This window comes from Filicampus tigris, chromosome 5 (assembly GCF_054856515.1).
Source record: "Filicampus tigris isolate MCC_2025a chromosome 5, RoL_Ftig_1.0, whole genome shotgun sequence".
NCBI lineage: Eukaryota > Metazoa > Chordata > Actinopteri > Syngnathiformes > Syngnathidae > Filicampus > Filicampus tigris.
In genome coordinates this window covers 580,926-600,000 of record NC_141221.1, presented here as the reverse complement: position 1 = coordinate 600,000, position 19,075 = coordinate 580,926, and the positions used below count along the sequence as shown (strand labels likewise).

Here is a 19,075-nt window from a genome sequence, read left to right as displayed (position 1 = left end):
CATTTTCGAAGCTTTTTACAACGACCGCGTTTACTTTGAACGCTGCGCGTCGGTCGGTGAAATCAGTAGAATGGCGAAGACTTAAAAAAAAGGAAGTCAATTGAATGAATCAACGCCAATCAACGCCTAAAAAAGGGGGCATTTAGATGAAAGGCAAGGATTAGAAGAGTACACGATGGGGGGGGGGGGGGGTCGGGTTGTCAGCAGCCACAGCGTCGACAGTAAAACCCTCGCAACAGACGCTTGTGAAAGCACCACGGAGGTCCACGCACTTGTCACGCTGACCCACATTGCGTGACACTGTCGAAATGTTCTTCGCCACCTGCTGTCATTCGCGTGTGTCCAACTCACCAGCAGCATCGGCGGGCGACGAGACGACCGCCGACGGCGCCGAGCGACGCGTCCTTGTCCCAATTCACTCCACCTCGGCAGCCGTGGACGCGGAGCAGGTGACCCGCGAGCCCAAGCGAGAGCGAGCCAGCGAGCGGCGGGCGGGCGGGCGAGCGAGCGAGCGAGCGAGCGAGCCTCCGGCCACGGCTGTCGCCAGTCAGCCGACTTGAACGCGAGCTGCGCGCTTAATAATCATCCAAATGTGATGCGAGTCATTCGACAGGAGAGTCCACCGCGGCCAAGTTGCCGCCTCCGAGTCTGTGACGTCGATTTCAAGACTCCCACGTGACCGAGCGTTAGCATGAGCTAGCGGCTAATCCGCGAGTAGGAAGTGTCAATCAGGCACACACCCCCGTCCGTCCGTCCGTTCGTTGCCCTCCTCCCCCTCAGCACGAGACTTCGGCTGCTCACCTTTTGGGGGCCACAAAGTCGCCCTGGTATGAGCTAACACACACACGCACACACACACACACACAGAAAGAAAGAAAGAAAGAGAGAAGCGATTTAGTTCCAGTGTGAAGAGAGAAAATGTGGTTGCTCGGACTTCCTGATTGACACCCACGGGCACGCATCCACGCGCGCGCGCGCGCCAGTGGATTGGCCTCAAAAGTTAAACTTGTGGGTTCTAGAAACATAATTAAAATGACATTTTGCACGAATAAGTCTTCCTTGCTGCTGTCCGTAACACACGCTCCTCATGTGATAAAATGATTCAAGACTTACCATCTGCGTCGTGCGCCTGCGTGCGTGCGTGACTAACTTCAAGCGGGTCCCCTCAAAGACAATGCTGCCATCTGTCGGTCATATTTGAAAATTTAAAAAAAAACACAATGATGTCATCCTTAATATTCAATAAAATAAGAAAACAACAAAACGCCAATTAAAAAAAAGAATAGTTTAATTTTTTTTCCCATGAATCTCACTCAGGCCCACCCATGGCTCTGCCCGTGTCACGGGTTGAAATACCGCTCTCTACCTTTATATTTTGATGTTTTACTATGTTTACAATTTCTTTCTTTATTTATTTTTTTTCATAATTGTTCGTAATTTGTCTTGGCAAAAAGCCATGGCAACAGTGTTGGGCAAAATCAAAAGTTTAGCTTTTCCTGGTCATCTTGAACATCTTTTGTTGAAACACCAACAGTTTCTACACAATCGGATAAAATCGCTCCGAATTTTAGGCAGCATGCCAAATTGAGTCGCGACATTTCCTGAGGAAATGCAAAGGCGGGCGGGTGGCTCGATTGAGGCATCCGTAAAACGGGTCCAAGATGGCGACGATATAGAAGCAACTTTTGATGATGATCTAATTGCTGTTTTGGGCCATTTGCGTGTCACCGTCGGCCGTGTAGCCAAAGTTGGTTCACGGGAACTTGTTCAGCTAATTTGGAGCTGCAAATGTGCCGGTTTGACGAGAGCCCCAAAACGCACGTCTTACGGCACGGCCTGTTTTTGAACATTTATTTGGAACGTCTTTCATGTCGTCTTCTGAGAGGACAACTGCTTGAAGACGCTTCGGAGTCGGAGTCATTTGGGTACAGACGGGATTTTGCGATCGGGAAAACGAGTGGGAAATGTTTACTTGACTGTTTTTCCCCAGCGGATTTTTATGGTCATGTGAATTGCCCTTTTTGGACTCTTGTGTGACATTTTTCAAGTCGTCTTCTGGGAAGACAACTGTTTGATGAAGCTGCCCCAGAGTCAGGACATTGGTCAAAGAGGATTTGATAGCGGAAATGGAGAGCTACTTTTTTGTATACTTGAAAGACACTTGAACTGTGTACTATTTTCTCGATCTTTTTTTTTTTTTATGTAATGATTTTTTTTTCTTCGTATAATCGCCACGTTTATGCAGCGGCCGATTCGGTTGTTATCTACCTGAGATGATTCATGAATGACTCCTACTGTTTTATTGGTCAGTCTTGGTGCCTTTTTATTTTTTAGCACCTCATATTTAGAGACAGACATTTTTTCGACTGATCATAGTACTTGTTTTTTTTTTTCTTTCCAAATTCCCTTTCTCTGTTTTTTCCTCTTAATGTCAGGGGGTTGAGGCAGAATCTTAAACGCCAAGCTTGACTTTAATTTGCCAAGCAACCAAAGTCGTTGTCACGCGCTTCACCGCTGGACCGGCGGGCTGGCGGGCGGGCGAGCGGGCGGGCGGTTCTTGCTTTTTCAACAAACTCCTACGATGGTGACATTTGACAATCTGTCATTTTTACATTTTGGTGATCAATACAGTTGCCCTTTGAGTTCATTGGTGCGGCGAACACAAGTTCGAGTCTGATAATGACATGCTACTTGTTACACCAATATACCCCAACGCAATAATAGTTGCGGGAGGGGAAATTGAGCGCTTGGCTTTTGGCTCTTCGTCACCACGACGGACCGATCGAGAGTCTGCGTCGCGGCAGACGCTGCGCCGGTCCATCTGGCGCTCCACCCTCCCCTCACTGGAGAACAAGACCCCAAGATACTTGAAGTCGTCCACTTGGGGCAAATGCAAAAGTCCGTCCTCCACCTGCGGCCCGGGGTGTCCTGCGTGGCGCCAAGGACGCGCTTCTGTTTCAACTCATGGATCACCCAAGTCCAGTAACGGAACAGCGCTCGGGAGGCCCATCCTTCCTTCCTGCCTCCCTCCCTCCCTCCCTCCCTCCCTCCCTCCCTCCCCGCAATCACGCCCCTCCAGGTCTCACTGTCATTGGCCACGTGAGCATTGACGTCCCCCAGCAGTCCCCAGGGAGGCGCGCTCTCCGGCGACCCCCAAAAAAAAGGCTGTTTGGTGACGTCACGGCACTCCGACGGACTTGCTCATCGCCGAGTTGTCGAAGAACGGCGGCGCCTCCCTCCGCCTCCCGTTATTGTGCCTGCTGCTTGTGCGTGCGCGCAGTCAAAGCGGTGGAAGAAGCGCTTTGCAACAAAAGGTACAAGCAAAAGGTTTGTCCCCCGCGTGGACTCGCTTGTGTCCCGTCAACGAGACCTTTTGAGCAAAGGCTCGGCCGCAGCTGAAGCGTTTTTCTCCCGTGTGGATTCTCACGTGGGCCACCGTGTACGACTTTTGAGAGAAAGCCTCCATGAGGCTTTTGTGGCAAAAGGAACAGGCGAAGGGTTTCTCTCTCCGTGTGCGTGCGACAGAAAGGCTTTTGGCCCTTGTGCGTTCTCGAGTGCGACACCAAGCTGGCCTTCTTGCGGAAAGTTTTTCCGCAAAGCGCGCAGAAGGAACCGCCATCCGGGCAAAAGCTCGGCCGCAAAGCCATCACGGGAAGGGCTTCTCTCCCGCGTGGATCCTGGCGTGCGCCACCATGTAGGGCTTGTGGGTGAAGCGCTTGCCGCAAAGCGAACAGGCGAAAGGTTTCTTGCCCGTGTGGGTCAGCGCGTGCGATTCCACGTTGACATGTTGCGCATGTGCGCCTTCAAATTATTCTGATCCGAGTAGCTTTTGCCGCAGACCGAGCAGGAGAAAGCTTTTTGTTCCGTGTGCGCCGTCAGCGCCACCTTCTGGATGAATTCTTGGCCGCACAGGGAGCAACTGAAAGGTTTTTCTCCGGTGTGCCTTTTCATGTGGAGAGTCAAATTGCACTTGTACGCGTAGCTTTGGCCGCACAGCGTGCAGGCGAAGCGCGAGTTGCCCGGGGCGCCACGCCCGGCGTCCTTTCGGGAGCCTTTGCGGCAGCACGGATGCATTGGTTTGCCGCCGCCGCCACAAGCTCGTCCGCCGCCACTCGGGGCGCGTCGTCCCCGCTCTTCTCCAAGCCCGCGTCGGCCTCCTCCTGCTCTTCCAACTTGACGCGAGGGGGCGACAGCGCTGCTCGGCCGCCAATCGGCCGCTGGACGTCTGCAAGCAAGTGCCAAAGTCAGCGGCGGGAACTTGCCGTCGGAGAAACTGGCCGCTATTTTCTTCATAATAAAATTCACGAACGCGCAGATCCTGCAGTCTCACGCAGCCTTTCTGCTACGACAGAAAAAAAACTATGACTATGCAACACTTTATTTCTATAAATCTCAGAAAGGGTTTCCACTTTCAAAGGAGGACTCTGACAACATTGGCAGGAAATCACAATTTCCCAGGACTGCTGAGCTATTTTTAGAAAGGGCCCGTGGGCTACTCGTGCGGTCCTTGGGGGCGCCGCCTTGGTGTGGGGCGCCGCCTTGGTGTGGGGCGCCGCCTTGGTGTGAGACACCGCGTGGCCTATTGCGATGGAGTTCAAATGGCGGCCAAAATGACGCCACCCACGGACAGCGATGACGTTTCTCACAATCAACTGTCGGCCGCTCATTGTGAGAAACTTTATCCGTGTCCGAAGGTAGCGTCAGTTTGGCGGACTTGAAGAACGATTGGAGGGGGAACACATGACCGGCATGGAAGCCTTAAACTGATTTAACAGCGACACCTGCTGTTGTGGAGTCATGCGAGTGTACTGCCATTTGCGTGGAGATCAATGGACATTTGTGTGTGGATGTGCATGGTGGAAAATGAGCGCCAAAAGTCACCTGCCCGTTTCCATAGTTGGACAATTTTTTTTTTGTACTTGAGGGTTGTTCTGTTTTTGGACTTGAAGGAGATTTTTTTTTGTACTTGACGGGTATTTATTTGTAATTGAAGACCTTATTCGTTGTTTGTGCAAAACATGCCGTGTATGTTTCTGGCGCAGGATGCATTTGTTTGTTTGTAGCCACATTTCTTATGTGCAAAACAAAATGCATTTGTTTGTTTTGTTTGTGAGGTTTTGGCGCCATTTAGTTGCTGCCCTGAACGAGTAGGCGTGGCCGCAGAGCGCAGTTCAAGGCGTAGCTCAACCTAAACGTTTGACTCCGCCCACACGGATGCGAAGCTCCTTTTTATCTTCAACTTTTGACGTCACGCCTGCTCTTGAACACTTTCTTTAAATTGTGTTCCAAAAGTAAGCGTGACGTCACAAGGCGGCGCATCATGAAAACCACCGAGGAAGGCGCTGAGGATCCGAGTGGGCGGAATCAAACGTTCAGAATGAGCCGCGCCGTCCCTATCGGCTCATGTGACAGTGCGGACAAATCAAGATGGTCGCCGTGCGTGGGTTTGCTTTCGTTTCGCTCGTCGAAGTAACAATCATGTCGCATTTGGACGCTCCCGGAACACATACACGAGGATGTCGGATATTTGCGCACATATGTTGTCAAGGTCAACTGGTGTCGCTCTGTCAACGAACGAAAGAAATCGCGCTCCAAGGACGGAGTTTTAAAATGCGAGTGAACACACCTCGGACACGACGAGTGGATGAATCGGCTTGGCGCTCGTCTGGCGCTCGGTAAACTTGCTTGGGGGCCCTTTAAAGGGGGCTGCAATCTGGCCGCCGGCCGCGCTTTGTTTTGCGCTCTTCTGGCCGTTTCCATTTTTTTCTCCTTCGGCGGCAGCAAAACCCGCCGTCACGCCGCACGGCCGCCCTCTTGCGGCGGTGCCGATGACAGCAATCGGGAAATCCAAGATGCTTCTCGTCACGGGGGTCGCTCGCGGGCGTGCTGGAGCCCGTCAATGCTCGGTGACACCCTGAACTGGTTGCCAGTCGATCGCAGAGAACACACAGACAAACAACCATTCACACTCGCAAAGAAAAAGAAAAAACATCTATATCTAAAAATCTATTCACATACACAGTAATGTATCATGCATTTTGACGTAGAGCCAATCTGACTGTTTCCGTTTCTGATATCAGGTCACATGCCATTAACTGCAAGAAAGCTTTTATTTTCCTGCATTTTTTTAACAGTAGCAACGTGGCCATTCACAAGGAGAACACAAGATGATACTGTGTATAAAGATAGACAGACACATTGAATATACGTATATGTGTACATACATTTAGAGATCAAATAAATACAATAAAATCTGTAAGCAAGAAATCCATTAAATGGCTCGGCCAATTTAATCGGCCAATATTAGCTTTTCAAATTGGTCGGCCAGTTTCTGTTGATTGCTTACTTTTATACACACCAGAACAACACAAGACACAGAAAATGACATCAACCACCCCTGGCCCCTTAAGAAAAAAAAAAAAAAAAAAAAGTCTGCCAATTTTTCTCTTGGCAGTCAAGTTAAACTGTTGGAAGTTAAAATGCTGGGCTGTACAAAATACAAAGTAGTGCAAAACCCTCAAATATTCTGCCTGTAATTCACATCTTATTGTTGGAGGGAGCAAAAAAAGAACCTCCTGTTCAAATGGATTCATTCAGTTTGTATTTCATTCTTGTGATACCAACGCAGTCAAAAGTAGAAATACACCAATAGAGAATTTGTTGAGAGTTTTCAAAAGAATTCTTCATTTGTCGGTTCCGACGGATGCATTGGTTTGTCAAGTTAATCGGGCAATATTAGCTCTTTGAAAAAAGTCAAAGCCAAAGTCAATCCATTTTTGGAGAGAATGACATTCAAACAAACATTCCACTTGTAATTGTTACATTTTTTCCATTATTCAACCAATAAATTGCCGATTGGAATTTCATTCCGCCAAATCGGCATTAGCCTCACAAAATCCACACGGGTCGGGCCTTACGACCGATGTCTATGTACACATTGACAGCAGAAAGGAAACTTGCAATATTGCCCTCTCGACAAACGTGCAGTCATGTGATTTGACAGAATGACCAAAGCCCTTTTGCCACATTTTTTCCCTTCCCTTCCCTTCATTTCAATGGAAATGGTGCCGCTCCTTCTGGTGTGTGCCTATCGGCCACCTGGGGGCACTATAATACACGCACATACGGATATGCCGTGCTGTATTAGAGGCTCAGCTCCTCTCTCCGGTTCTCACTACTGCAGCGATATTAGTGTTTCACTGCAGAGGATGAAGAATACATGCATGCATGTGCAAAACGGATCTATGATCAGTCCCCACCGCCACATGGAGGCTAATTGTTATTTTTCCGTTGTCTGTTAGCGTTAAGCCGGTGCAGCGCTTGCTTCAAGATACACAACCGCTGGGAAGTTCCAAATGGCCTCCCATCTAATTCAGGGCGCGATTCCACTGTCACCCACGAGATGGCGGCATCGTATTTTGCAGAGGAGTAAGGACTAAGCCATGATGGAATGAATCGAGAAGAGCAACTTTCTAAGACATCCTGCTGGGCCTGGGAGCTCCCTAACTTTTCTTTTTGTTTGAATTTTAAAAGTCTGTTGAAAAAAATAAAAAGATGAAATTCCAAAATAGAATCAAGTCCAAAAAGTGAACAGGAGCGGCTAAGTGTTAGCATGCGTACGACTGCAAATTTTGACAGCAATCTAATGTCAGCTGGGCAGGTGGCTCGCCGGCCCCCTTCGGCGCAACAACACTCATCGGCATCGGCGCAAAGGGCACGCGGGCGCCCGGCCCTCTTTATTCGGCGCAGTGCGTGCGCATGTGCGCCGCCAACCGGCCGCAGCGGGCAAAGGTTTGGCCGCAGAGCGAGCAGGAGAAAGCCTTTTGGCGCCCGTGCGCCTCCAAATGGTCCTTGAAGGCAAAGGCGTCGCCGCAAAGCGAGCAGACGAAGGGCCGGTCGCCCGTGTGCGTTCTCATGTGCGCCACCAGGAACACCTTGCGGGAGAAGCCTTTGTCGCACGCGGGGCAGCCGAAGCTTTGCGCGTCCTTGTGCGTCCGCACGTGCGCGTCCAAATTGTTGTGGCGGGCGCAGGCTTTACCGCGCAGCGAGCAACCCGAGGCTTTTTCCCCAGCGTGCGTTCTCACGTGCGCGTGCAGGTGCGTCTTTTGGCCGAACCTCTTGGCGCAGACGGCGCAGCCAAAGGGCTTCTCCCCCGTGTGCGTTCTCTTGTGCGTCATCAGGTTGATCTTGCGGGAGAATCTTTTAGCGCAAACGGAGCACGCAAACGACTTGTCGTGCGCGTCGTGCGTCCTCACGTGGGCGCTCAAGTCGCTCCGGCGAGAACAAGTCTTGCCGCAAACGGCGCAGGCCAGGGCTCGATGGCCGCCGTGCGTTTTCATGTGCGTCACCATGTTGGACTTTTGGAAGAAGGTTTTGCCGCAGAGCGAGCAAGCGAAGGGTTTCTCCCCCGTGTGCGTCTTGGCGTGCGCCACCATATTCGGCTTGTGGGCAAAGGTTTTGCCGCAAACGGAGCAAGCGAAGGGTTTTTCCCCCGTGTGGGTCCTCATGTGCGACAGCATGTTGACCTTTTGAGTGAAGCGCTTGGCGCAGACGGAGCAAGAGAAAGGTTTCTCTCCCGTGTGCGCTTTGACGTGCAGAGCCAACTTGCAGCGATAGGCGTAGCCTTTGCCGCAAAACGAGCAGCTGAAGCGCTTCTTGCCCGCCTCCCTTTCGGAGCTTTGCGGCAGTTTGCCGTCACCCGGACAGTGGGCGCCGCTCCTCAAAATGTCAACAACAACGCGGCCGCCATGCGGCGGCGGGCCTCCACGGCGCTCGTTGCTCGCGCTCAGCTCGGGCGCCTCGTCTTCGTCGTCTTCACTCTTGACGGAGATGACGGCCAGTGGCGGCGCGCTGACGTCAGCCTCTTCCTTGACGCGGGAAGATCGCAAATCGTCCTCATCGGCGTGTTGGGGGCGCTGCGGATCCTCCTCCTCCTCCTCCTCCTCCTCCTCCTCCTCCTCCTCCTCCTCCCCCTCCCCCTCCTCCCCATAGTCGCGTTTGGCCCGGGGGGGCTGCGGATCCTCCCGCCCCACGATGGAGCTCCGCCAGTGCGGCCGAGGCCAAAGTGCAGTCAGCTGCCGGACGTCTGCACACCACAAACAGATTGAGCACAACGCTTTGAGTTTGCCTTTGCTTTATCAACTGCTTTGGGGCAGTTTGACCTCATTTCAAGAACAACAATGGCGGATTTCAACGTGGAAAGTGTCCAAAGCCAGTCCGAAATGGACTTCGAAAGCAACATTTCAAACTTCTCTGCGGGGACTTGTTGGCACGATGTACGTCGAAGCATTCATATACGATGCCAAAAAATTTTGCGCCCGGACATAGTTGTCGATTCATTTGATAATCGATTAGTTGTCGATTCATTGTTATACCTCTATCACTGACAGCATTCGCATTCATCAATCGCAGGAAGCATTCACACATGCGTTCATCCTCTTTTTCCGATTCAAATGATCAGCAAACTGGGAGAAGCCTGATAACCGTCCTGATCATTTGAATCAGGATGTAGACATGAAAAGAGGCTGGATAGGGACTTTCGAGGAGCGGACGTGGTCACCCCTGCCCTCCGGGTTTTAGTGGCCGTGTATGTCAAGTTCCTGCATTTGACACCTGGGCAAATTTGCGCGTTTTGACCCGACGGGCGACCCGCTTTAAAGACGTACGCATGCGCGGGACTCTTTTCAACACACAAGAAAGGAAGAGCAAAAAAGATTCCGTGTAGGTTTGGTGAACGTGTGCAAACCTTGGCCGCCTAGCAGCGTCTGCGTGTGCGTCTGCGTGTGCGTGTGCGTGTGCGTGTGCGTCTGCGTCTGCGTCTGCGTCTGCGTCTGCGTCTGCGTCTCCTTCTCCGTCTCCTTCTCCGTCTCCTTCTCCGTCTCCGTCTGCGTTTGGCCAACATCCTTCCGCAGCAGCCGTCGGTGTCGCTCGGTCTCGTCTCTCGCTCGAGCGAGTTCCTCCTCGTACGACGCGATGGTGCTTTGGAACAGGCCGAAGATTTCGTCGGCAGCCGCCACGAGGCGCTCCCTCACCAAATCCTTCAACATTCTGACGTTTTGTTGACGGTTTCACCCTGGCGCGTTGCCGAACGAACAAACGAACGACAGAGCACTGGCAAGTGTGCTCAACGTCCGCCCTTTCTTCTTCTTATTATTATTTTTCTTTCACACTACTCGAAACTTGCGGCGCAATGCTGCTCCCTCAGTCCGTTGTGGCTTTTTGCAGCCTTCGGTGAATCCGCTTGTTCTTCTTCTGGCATTGGACTTTTCAAGTATTTAGCACTGCCGATGGGAAACTTCCGCCATCTTGCGGCGGTATTGGAAGCTGCAAGGGCAACGCACACAAATTCGGACTGTCGCGACATTCAAATGGATTTTACTTACGAATACTGTTCGTGGGCCTACCTCCCTACGTAATCATTATTACGATTTAGATTTGAAGAGCATGCTAATAATAAAACATTCTTTAAAGTTAAATGCATAAGTGAATTTAATTGAATTTGTGTGGTGTTTTGATAAACAACAGAAAAACAAAGAGAGTACATTTAATATTTGTAAATACAAAACAAACACATTACATAACTTTTCATAATAAAAACGTGACAACAAACAATAACTCAAACACAGAGACGCCAACACAACCTCGTGAGCAAAATGACAAAGTCTTGCGTCCTCTCCAGCCTTCAAAAGTACCCAAATAACGCCGTCGCATCCATCACGCCGCTGCTGACCTTCAGCAACTCGGCGGCAGCCATTTTGCCGCCCTGGGATTCATCCTTCCTCTGTCGTAAAACAAAAATAAAAAAACGGAGCGCGTGCGATGGAGATGGAGGAGGCTCTCGCGCTCGTGCGTGTTAACCTTGCGATCATGTTTCACTTTGTCTCCTGCTCAAACTGAAAAAGCCTCCGGGCGCATCACTGGGGCCATAAAAGATAGCACAAATTGGATTTGGGATTGCAGTGGCCTGCCCCACGCTGCTGCTGCTGCTGCTTCATACATACATACATATACATAGACATATATATATACATATATATATACATATATACATACAAATATATATATACATACATATATATATACATATATATATATATACATACATATATATATATATATATATATATACACACATATATATACATATATATATATATATATATATATACACATATATATACATATATATATACATACATATATATATATACATACATATATATACATACATATATATATACATATATATATATACATACATATATATATATATATATATATATATATATATATACATATATACATACATATATATATACATACATATATATATATATATATATCTCAAATGTCTCCTTGGTGTCAGAGCTGCACACTCGCTCTCGCGAGCGTGCATGATGTAGTGCGATGGCACGCCAACACTTGGGACGCGCAAGAACGCGGCAGCACGTGTGCTCATAAGAGCAACATATTGCCTTGTTCATCTTCTCGGGTGAGACGGTGAGGACGGTAGACGTCGCCGCAGGGCACAGATCGCTGCTGCTTGTCTGCCGTCGCCATGACGACGGCGAGCGCCCGCGGCGATGATATATCGTGTGAAGCTTGGTTTCTGCTTGACGCATCCGCGAGGTCCGCATGCTTCCGGCGCTTCTCATCACCCCCTTAATTTGCGACTAAAGTCACTGTTTATCATAGCATCCGCAGTCAGGGGCTCACGACCCTTCAAAGTGGTTCAACACACTTGCGGCAAGCGTTTTGCTGATCACACTTTGCTTTTTTTCTTTTTCTTTGTGCATCGTCAACTTCTATCTCATGCACCCGCTTGCACACTTTCATGCTTTCTTTGGCGCACCAATGAAGCCACATCAAGTCCAGTCCACGCACTGCATCCACTCGGTAGCGACTTGCTCAGTTTTTGCCGCGCTGTTGTAAAACGACAACATACGCAGACATTTGGCGATATTCGTTCCGCCCGAGAGAGCAAGGTGGCGACGGCGTTCTAGCGCCCCCCACCGCTTGAGCCGAGAAGCGCAAGCATCGACGATGACGTTCAAGTCAGCTCGGAAAAACTAACAACACAATTTGTCCCTTTCCAAACGGGGTATTGCGCAATCGTGCAGCACCGGCAGCTCCAGCTAAAATGACTGACACGTCGCGACGAAAAAAAACCCCAAGACATGTTGGATGTTGCCACGGCAACCCCGCAGTCAGCCAGAACGATTGACACGTCAACCGACCAGTCACTGACTAAACGGGGAGTGGAGAAACTGTGCCCAAGAGGACAAGAGGACAAGAGGACGTGCGCTCAGCCAGATTGACGCATGCTTTTAAATGACACCAATACGTCCTTTATTGCATCAGAAATTCCTCCCAAAAATGCCACATAGAAAAAAAAAGACACACGCACACATTCCAATGAAGAGTCCAGATGAGTTCTATTTACAAAAGAGCGCACACAACAGCGAGGCACCTCCAACACAACCGCGAGACATTTTGTGTTTTTCTCCGCCACCACCGCGACACATTTTGCGTTTTTCTCCGCCATGGACGCGGAGCCGCGTGAATTTCATCGACCGATCCTTCGACAATTTGCTGCCGAGCCTTTTGCCTCTTTTCAAACTATTTGTGTACATTAACAGCATAAGACAAAGAGACGTTCAAACAGAATTGATGTGTCTGCCTTTTCTGCAATTTCAATTTGAAAATATTGCCCCCTTTTTCAATAAAGGGTGGAAATTCAATCAATCAAGTGTTAAACCAAAAAGAAGTCTTCTTCTATGTTGTGTGACGCGACAACCAAAATCAACAGAGTTCTCTTTTGGCTTGAAAAGCGACCAAAGTTCATGGCTTCATTCTTGCTATGATGTCACGGTCTTGCGCAATCACATGCCACTTCATTCTTGGCATAACGTCAAGGTATTGCACAACAATGTTTGACACGATTCTTTGGATGACGTCGTGGTATTGCGCAATCATGCGCAACACCATGACCTCACACATTTTTCAGGCACGCGAGCAAGGTGAAAAAATAACCCCCAAAACGTCATTTCCTAAAATCTGCTACATTGGAGGTAAAGAAGGGAGTGGGCTGCTTTTGTTTAGTGCACCGGCGCCTCCTGGAGCTGAAGGGCGGAGTCAGTGTCCTCCTCCTCCTCCTCCTCCTCCCCCTCCTCAGGCGGCGGCGGCGGCGGCGGCAGCGGCGCGTCGTCGCTGAAGAGGTAATACGGCGGCGTCTGGCGAGCTTCGATGATGAGCACGCCCTCGGGAGACAGCGAGGCAAACACCGTCAGCGGGTCCACGTCCATCGGGATCCTGCCGGCCGGCCACACGTAGCGCTTTAGCTTTAGCTTTAGCATTCAACCACTGCATTGTATTACCCCAAACACTACATTCTCCTTTTTTTCCATTTTATTTTGTTTTGTTCAACAATTAGTTCATTGCTCTACTATGAATTACACTTGGAAAAAAATACACTTTTCCAAGAAAAATCATTTGACATGAATTAAACTAAATAAAAACAAAAGTCTGAAAAAAAAATGGTGATCTCGTGGGAAAAAGTGGTCATTTAACAACCATAAAGTTCGATATTTTGAGAAAAAAAATGCCATAATGAGAGAAAGTTTTATTTGTAAAATGATAATATCATATGTCTTGTGGCATAAAGTCAGAAAAAATTTTGAAAAATTGAAAGATATGAGCAATGATGTTTTCTTTTTGGGCCACAAATGAAAGGTCATTACGTCATACAATATATTACACGAAATGTCAACGTTTGCATAATATGATCCTAATTCTTTTCTTTTTTCCAACATGACAACCCCCCCCGCCCCTCCCCAGGCCTTCCAGTGAGTTGTACTGGGACTTCCTCCCGCATTCCAAAAACAGGGCGAAGGCTTGAAACAAAGTTGGAGTGGGGGATCCGCGCCGAGCGTTTGCCAAATAAGGCCGCGGGCGGGCGAGCGGGGGTCGAGCCGGGGGGGCGGTCGAGACGCGTCTCTCTGGCAGGCAAGTCAACGTAAACATCAGGGAACGTTCCTCATCACAGGAGCGGAGCACCAGGCGCTCCGCTCGGGACGTCACGTCGGCTATTTATAGGCGCTACTCGGGGGGGGATGGAAAGGTAACACGCACCCGGCCGACAGCTGAGGTTGGATCTGCATTGCCATCAAGTTTACGGTCAAACTAAACGAGAATTGCGCGGCGTGCGTGTCTTTTAAAGTGGAAGTATGCAAAGTGAGGTTTTTGCAAGGTTAGCAGGAGTCTAGGAGCGATCCTCCCGCTACTGAGGCTTCACCCACCAGCCATGCTTTTTGTACACTTTGTTACTCTTATTTTGTTCTTGGGTGTAATTTCACTGTCAATCACTAGATGGCAGCACACTCTTTTGTTTGACAGTGTCAAGTTGACGAGAAGAATGAAATGCACATTATGTGTAAACACACTATAGGGTTGTCGCAATACTAGAGCTTCAAACTCGAGATGGATACCCGGGAAAATACTTGATACCATTTTGATATCGCGGGGACAAAAAACAGGCAAATACTTTCAAAAGTCATCAAAAAAAAAAAACAACAACATATTTTTGTTAACAAAAGTGGCCCTACTTATCAGGTGTGAAATGGATTCAAGCATTTTGGTTCAATCCGTGTTATGTTGTCGGTCCTTTGGCGCAAGTCTTTTTTCCCCGCCCCCTCTTGAGCGCTAACCCAAGACGGCGGCGCTACGGTGGCGCCTGTGACCAACGCGCCAGCCAATGGAGTGGATCCAGCCACGGAGGCTGCTTGCTTTTTTTCCATTCAAAATGTTGCTAACGTCAGCATGCTAAGCCATCGCTAGCGGCTCTTTATGCTGCATATCCATTGCAAGCCGTCTAGTGCATAAAAGGGACATTGCAACTAACTAAACAAATAAATACAGTATATACATATATATATGGAGTTATACACACACACACACACACACACACTCACTGGATCTTCTTGGTGAAATTCTTTGTGACGATACCTCCTTCCTCCTGCTTCTCTTCATGTTTTCCTGTCAAGAAGAGAACAAATGAGTGCTCGAAGAACACAAAGACACTGCAGGTGCTCATCTCTCTTTTTTTTTTGTACACGCCCCCAGCGCCAGCCTCCCCCTTCCTCGTCTTCCAAGCTCCGTTGACGTTTTTCCTCTGTGTCGGGCCGGCGAGCAGCCGCTAAATGTCAAGCGAGCCGCCGGCCGGCGCGGTTGGCGGCCTGCCTCAACCTCGTCGCCTTCCTCCAGCGCTGGACGGCGCACGTCAAAAGCTCAGGAGGAGCCTCAGCTCGCTTTCAACAAGTGCGCCGATTGGTGGCGAGTCAGGACGCGCATTCCAAAGCGGCTGTGTAACGTGTTCTGGAAGCTTCTGCACACGTGTCACGAGCACGCGAGACCTTGCCGAGACCAGAGTTACTCCAGACAACAACTTGCACCGGCACCTTCATCTTGGAAGGCCGGAAAAGCCAAATACAAGACTAGCCATGTGTTTTGGGGCATGGCTTCTTGATGGGGGGGGGGGCTTTAGCCACGAAAGCCACCAAATGTCACGCTGTCAAGTGAAACTGGCTTTGGGGCCTGAATTTTTAAATGTACTTCTCAGCCGTATTTGCTGTTGCTAAGGGAAATGCGATTTGAGGGCTGGATACGTCGCCTTCTAGTTGGACACGTTCAAATACAAAATGGCAGACTTGCTGCGCATTTTCAGGCCAGGCTTTAATGCAGACTTTTTCACGTAGGTAAATGAAAGCCGCTTTGGGGCTGAGTTCCCCCCCCCAAATATTTCCAGAATCAAGTTGAAGTCTGAGGACAACATCCCGTCAGGTGTGCAGCTCAAATCCGGTCTTGCGTTTGTTCCTGCAAGCCTCCAAGGATGCTTTTGCCACACTTTTAGAACGAGGTCGTGACTCCAGTGACAGCTGCCGACCGAACCGCCCAACTGGCATGCCGCATACACACAAAAGTAATGGAGGGGGCGTGGGGGGCGCAGGGGGCTGGAATTGGCCAAAGCATTCGACTTTCTCCGACAAAGCATGACTGAAGACAAGGAGCGCAGCAACTGGGAATTTCCAGAACATTCTGTCCGGCGCGGCGCTAAATCCAGCTCGCCGCCGCCACCGCCGCCGAGGGAACGGCGGCGAGGCTCCGGGAATGCGCGACAGGTGGCCCGAGTGGCAGCCGCAGAGAACTCTACAAATGACGAATCATTCGGCGAGCCGCCACACTCGCTCTAACCGCTTGTTGGCCACGTCCGCGCTAAATTGACAAACTATCAATAAATACATGCACCCAAAAATGCCATTGCCATTCATCAAAAGCAAATTCCAACCAACTAGCATTTGACTAAATCAGAAGATGATGAAATTGTTGCGGTCTTGCGAAAATAAGAAAAACCTGGCCAAAATACATTGGAAATTTGATTTCAAAGTATGAAAAATTGGAAAATCTCAACTCATTCACTGACAGACAGTTTCAGACCCTCTTTCACTCGAAAACATTTGGAAAAAAACAAGTTCCTGGCTGCACTGTGAAAAAGACAAGTCAATTCGTCAACGGCAGTGAATGAGTTAAATCAGAAAACGTGTTTTGATTGTTTATGGTTTTGCAATTGCTGAAGATTTACATCATCTATTATCTTGAAGCACAAATTCCGCACAAACAAAAGGGAAATCTTTTATTTCAAAATATGACAACTTGTGCTATCATTTAAAACACCTCGCAAAGAGAAAACGGAAAGGTAATTTTTTTTTCCTTCATGGCTTTACTATTGTAGCAATGTTTTTTAGATTGCAAAAGTAATCTGTCAATTCTAGGGCCGAAAAAGAAACACGTTGCGACCTTAACGTTGACGCCGCGATCGTCCATGTTGACGAATCGCGACACTCCAAGAACAACTAGGCCAGGGCCAGAAAAAGAGTTTGGGCTACTCACCTGACACTTCCACGAATCCCTCCTTGGTTTTGATGTTGAGCTCGTGCGCCTTGAAGCTGTGCACGTTGACGCACACTTTCCACGGGTCCCCCGCGGCGGCACCGGCGGCACCGGCACCACCGGCACCACCGGCACCACCGGCACCAGCGGGCGAGAGCGAGGTCGAGGGCTCGCCGTAGCGGCCGGCGGCGAACAGCGACGGCCCGGGTTGCGAGCGCCGGCGCTCCGGGAAGGCCGCCCGCAGGGCGCTCCCGAAGGGCGGCGCGGCCGAGCCCAGCCGGGAGCCCAGCCGGCCCGGCCTGGCCCAGCCGGGCCAGTCCACGGACAGGTCGTCCGGGAAGGCCGGCATGCCGAAGTCGTCCTCGGCCAGGAAGCGCGAGGCCATCGCCTCTCCGAAGGGGTCGCGCGGGAACCTCTGGCGCCCGCCCACGCCGTAAAAGTCTCCCTCGGCCATGTCCGATCCAAGTCAGCAGAAACTCGGCAACAGTTGCGGCGGCTGGCGCATCGCCGTCCACGTCCACGTCTACGTCTAGAGTACAACAGGAGCCAATGGCCGCCCCGCCCGCCCGCGGCTCTCTTTTTATAGCGGGCCGGACGCACTCTCCGGAAAGCGCTGGACGAAGTGCGCCGCGCTGTAAAAAAATGACCCCGCCGCCGCTCGCCTGTCGCCAAAGCCCCGGAAGGGCCGCCCCAAAAGCTTCGGCAGTCAACGGTCAACGGTGCTCGCTGCAACCGCTCGCTTAGACGGCGTCTTCTCAGGTCAAACAGGTGGGAAGAAGTTTGTTTCAGGCCGTGCGACTTGTCTGCAGGGCACACTTTTTACAGCGTTGGGCCCCCCCCCCCTTTGCGCGAATGAGTCACGCCGGCCGGAATAGAAGACGCGTCAAGCCGTTGAAGTCAGCGCGGCAAAAGGAACACGCCACGGTTTGCTTTCTCACCTCCACAGGAGGCTTTGCTCGTCTTTATTGGTGACACACGCGCCCCCCCCCCCCCCCCCCCACACACACACACGCACGCACATTTCACGCCAATGCAACAAATACAGGAGGATTCGGGCCAACCACATAAACATTCATAAAGAGAACAATTACAGCGGGACACAAACAAGACAATTTGGACGTTGATAAAATTGTTGATTCATTTCAATTGTATATATTTCCTCGCAAAACTCGAAACTTATTTTTAAAACTGTGGTAAAATGGCCCAAGACAATACAGTATTTTTTAACAAGATTTGAAATATTTGTTGTTTTGATTTTTGTGGAGAACCACCCTTATTGTAAATACATGTCATGTCATGTCATCTTCCAAAGCGCTTATCCTATATAGGGTCGCGGGGAGTTGCCGGAGCCTATCCCAGCCGTCAATGGGCGAAGGCAGACTACACCCCGTCGCAGGGCACACATAGACACTGTCACTGAGCGGGAATCCATCCCACGCTGCCCGCACACAACTCAGGCGTGTGTACCACTACACTATCAGCGGACTATTGTAAATACATCAGTGCTTATTCAAATATTTTTCAGGTTTACAAAAACAAGGTTTGCAATAAGATGGGCCAATTATCGACAAGTATTTGGCATTTTGACAAATATCAGAATATGCCCTTTAAAAAAGATCGGCTGATAAGAGAACTGACTACGAAATATTGATCATTCTCTCTTTTTTTCTTGAAAAGTTAGATAAATGTCTTGACATTTTCCAGCTATTCTTTTTACGTTTAGAATTGATTGTATTCAAAATGTGTTATCTTGCAAAACTTTTTTGGGCAATACACATTTTCCTTGAAATGGTTTGAATGTTCTTTTCATAAACTCAGGCAGTTTTTTGTTTTGATATTTTTTCCCCCTCATAAAGTTCACTTTTTAGATCATCAAAATGAATTCTAAAAATAGGACATTCAAATTGGGGCAATAGATAGTTCTGAATTCATTCTTGGAAAATGACGAAAAATGTGCAAACTCGGACGTATTCTAAAAACAAATATCCCGTCAACTTTACAAAAATGTTCTTGCTTCCGTCAGTGTGGCCCTAACACTCGCTGGTGAAAGACTTCTCCAATGTATTAACAAATGGACATTTGGCCTTTTGTAACATCATTTAAACACCAAAGTTCCCTATGGCACAGAGTT

At 49.5% G+C, this 19,075-nt stretch overlaps 3 protein-coding genes across 7 annotated transcripts in view; all 3 read right to left on the bottom strand.

Annotated features, from left to right (window-relative positions):
* Positions 1–3,011, bottom strand: part of taok3a (TAO kinase 3a) — a 35,152-nt gene extending 32,141 nt beyond the window's left edge. For 2 of the 5 annotated variants that reach the window (XM_086031908.1, XM_086031907.1), the window contains exon 1: positions 352–732. The gene's annotated coding sequence lies outside the window, so the exon portion shown is untranslated. Of the gene's footprint in view, positions 91–351; positions 733–801; positions 821–1,113 lie in introns of those variants that run through there. The other 3 variants (XM_086031909.1, XM_086031912.1, XM_086031910.1) reach the window with 3 other exon arrangements.
* A 3,080-nt stretch (positions 3,012–6,091) lies between these two features.
* On the bottom strand, positions 6,092–10,236 carry LOC147146750 (uncharacterized). The gene is made up of 2 exons (XM_086030194.1): positions 9,746–10,236; positions 6,092–9,085 (listed from the first exon to the last, which is right to left on the bottom strand). The coding sequence occupies exons 1-2, from the start codon at positions 10,044–10,046 to the stop codon at positions 7,737–7,739; spliced, it is 1,650 nt and encodes a 549-aa protein (XP_085886320.1). The 5' UTR covers positions 10,047–10,236; the 3' UTR covers positions 6,092–7,736.
* A 2,088-nt stretch (positions 10,237–12,324) lies between these two features.
* hspb8 (heat shock protein family B (small) member 8) lies at positions 12,325–17,924 on the bottom strand. The gene is made up of 3 exons (XM_086031977.1): positions 16,945–17,924; positions 14,970–15,033; positions 12,325–13,311 (listed from the first exon to the last, which is right to left on the bottom strand). The coding sequence occupies exons 1-3, from the start codon at positions 17,396–17,398 to the stop codon at positions 13,098–13,100; spliced, it is 732 nt and encodes a 243-aa protein (XP_085888103.1). The 5' UTR covers positions 17,399–17,924; the 3' UTR covers positions 12,325–13,097.
* Positions 17,925–19,075: the final 1,151 nt, after the last annotated feature.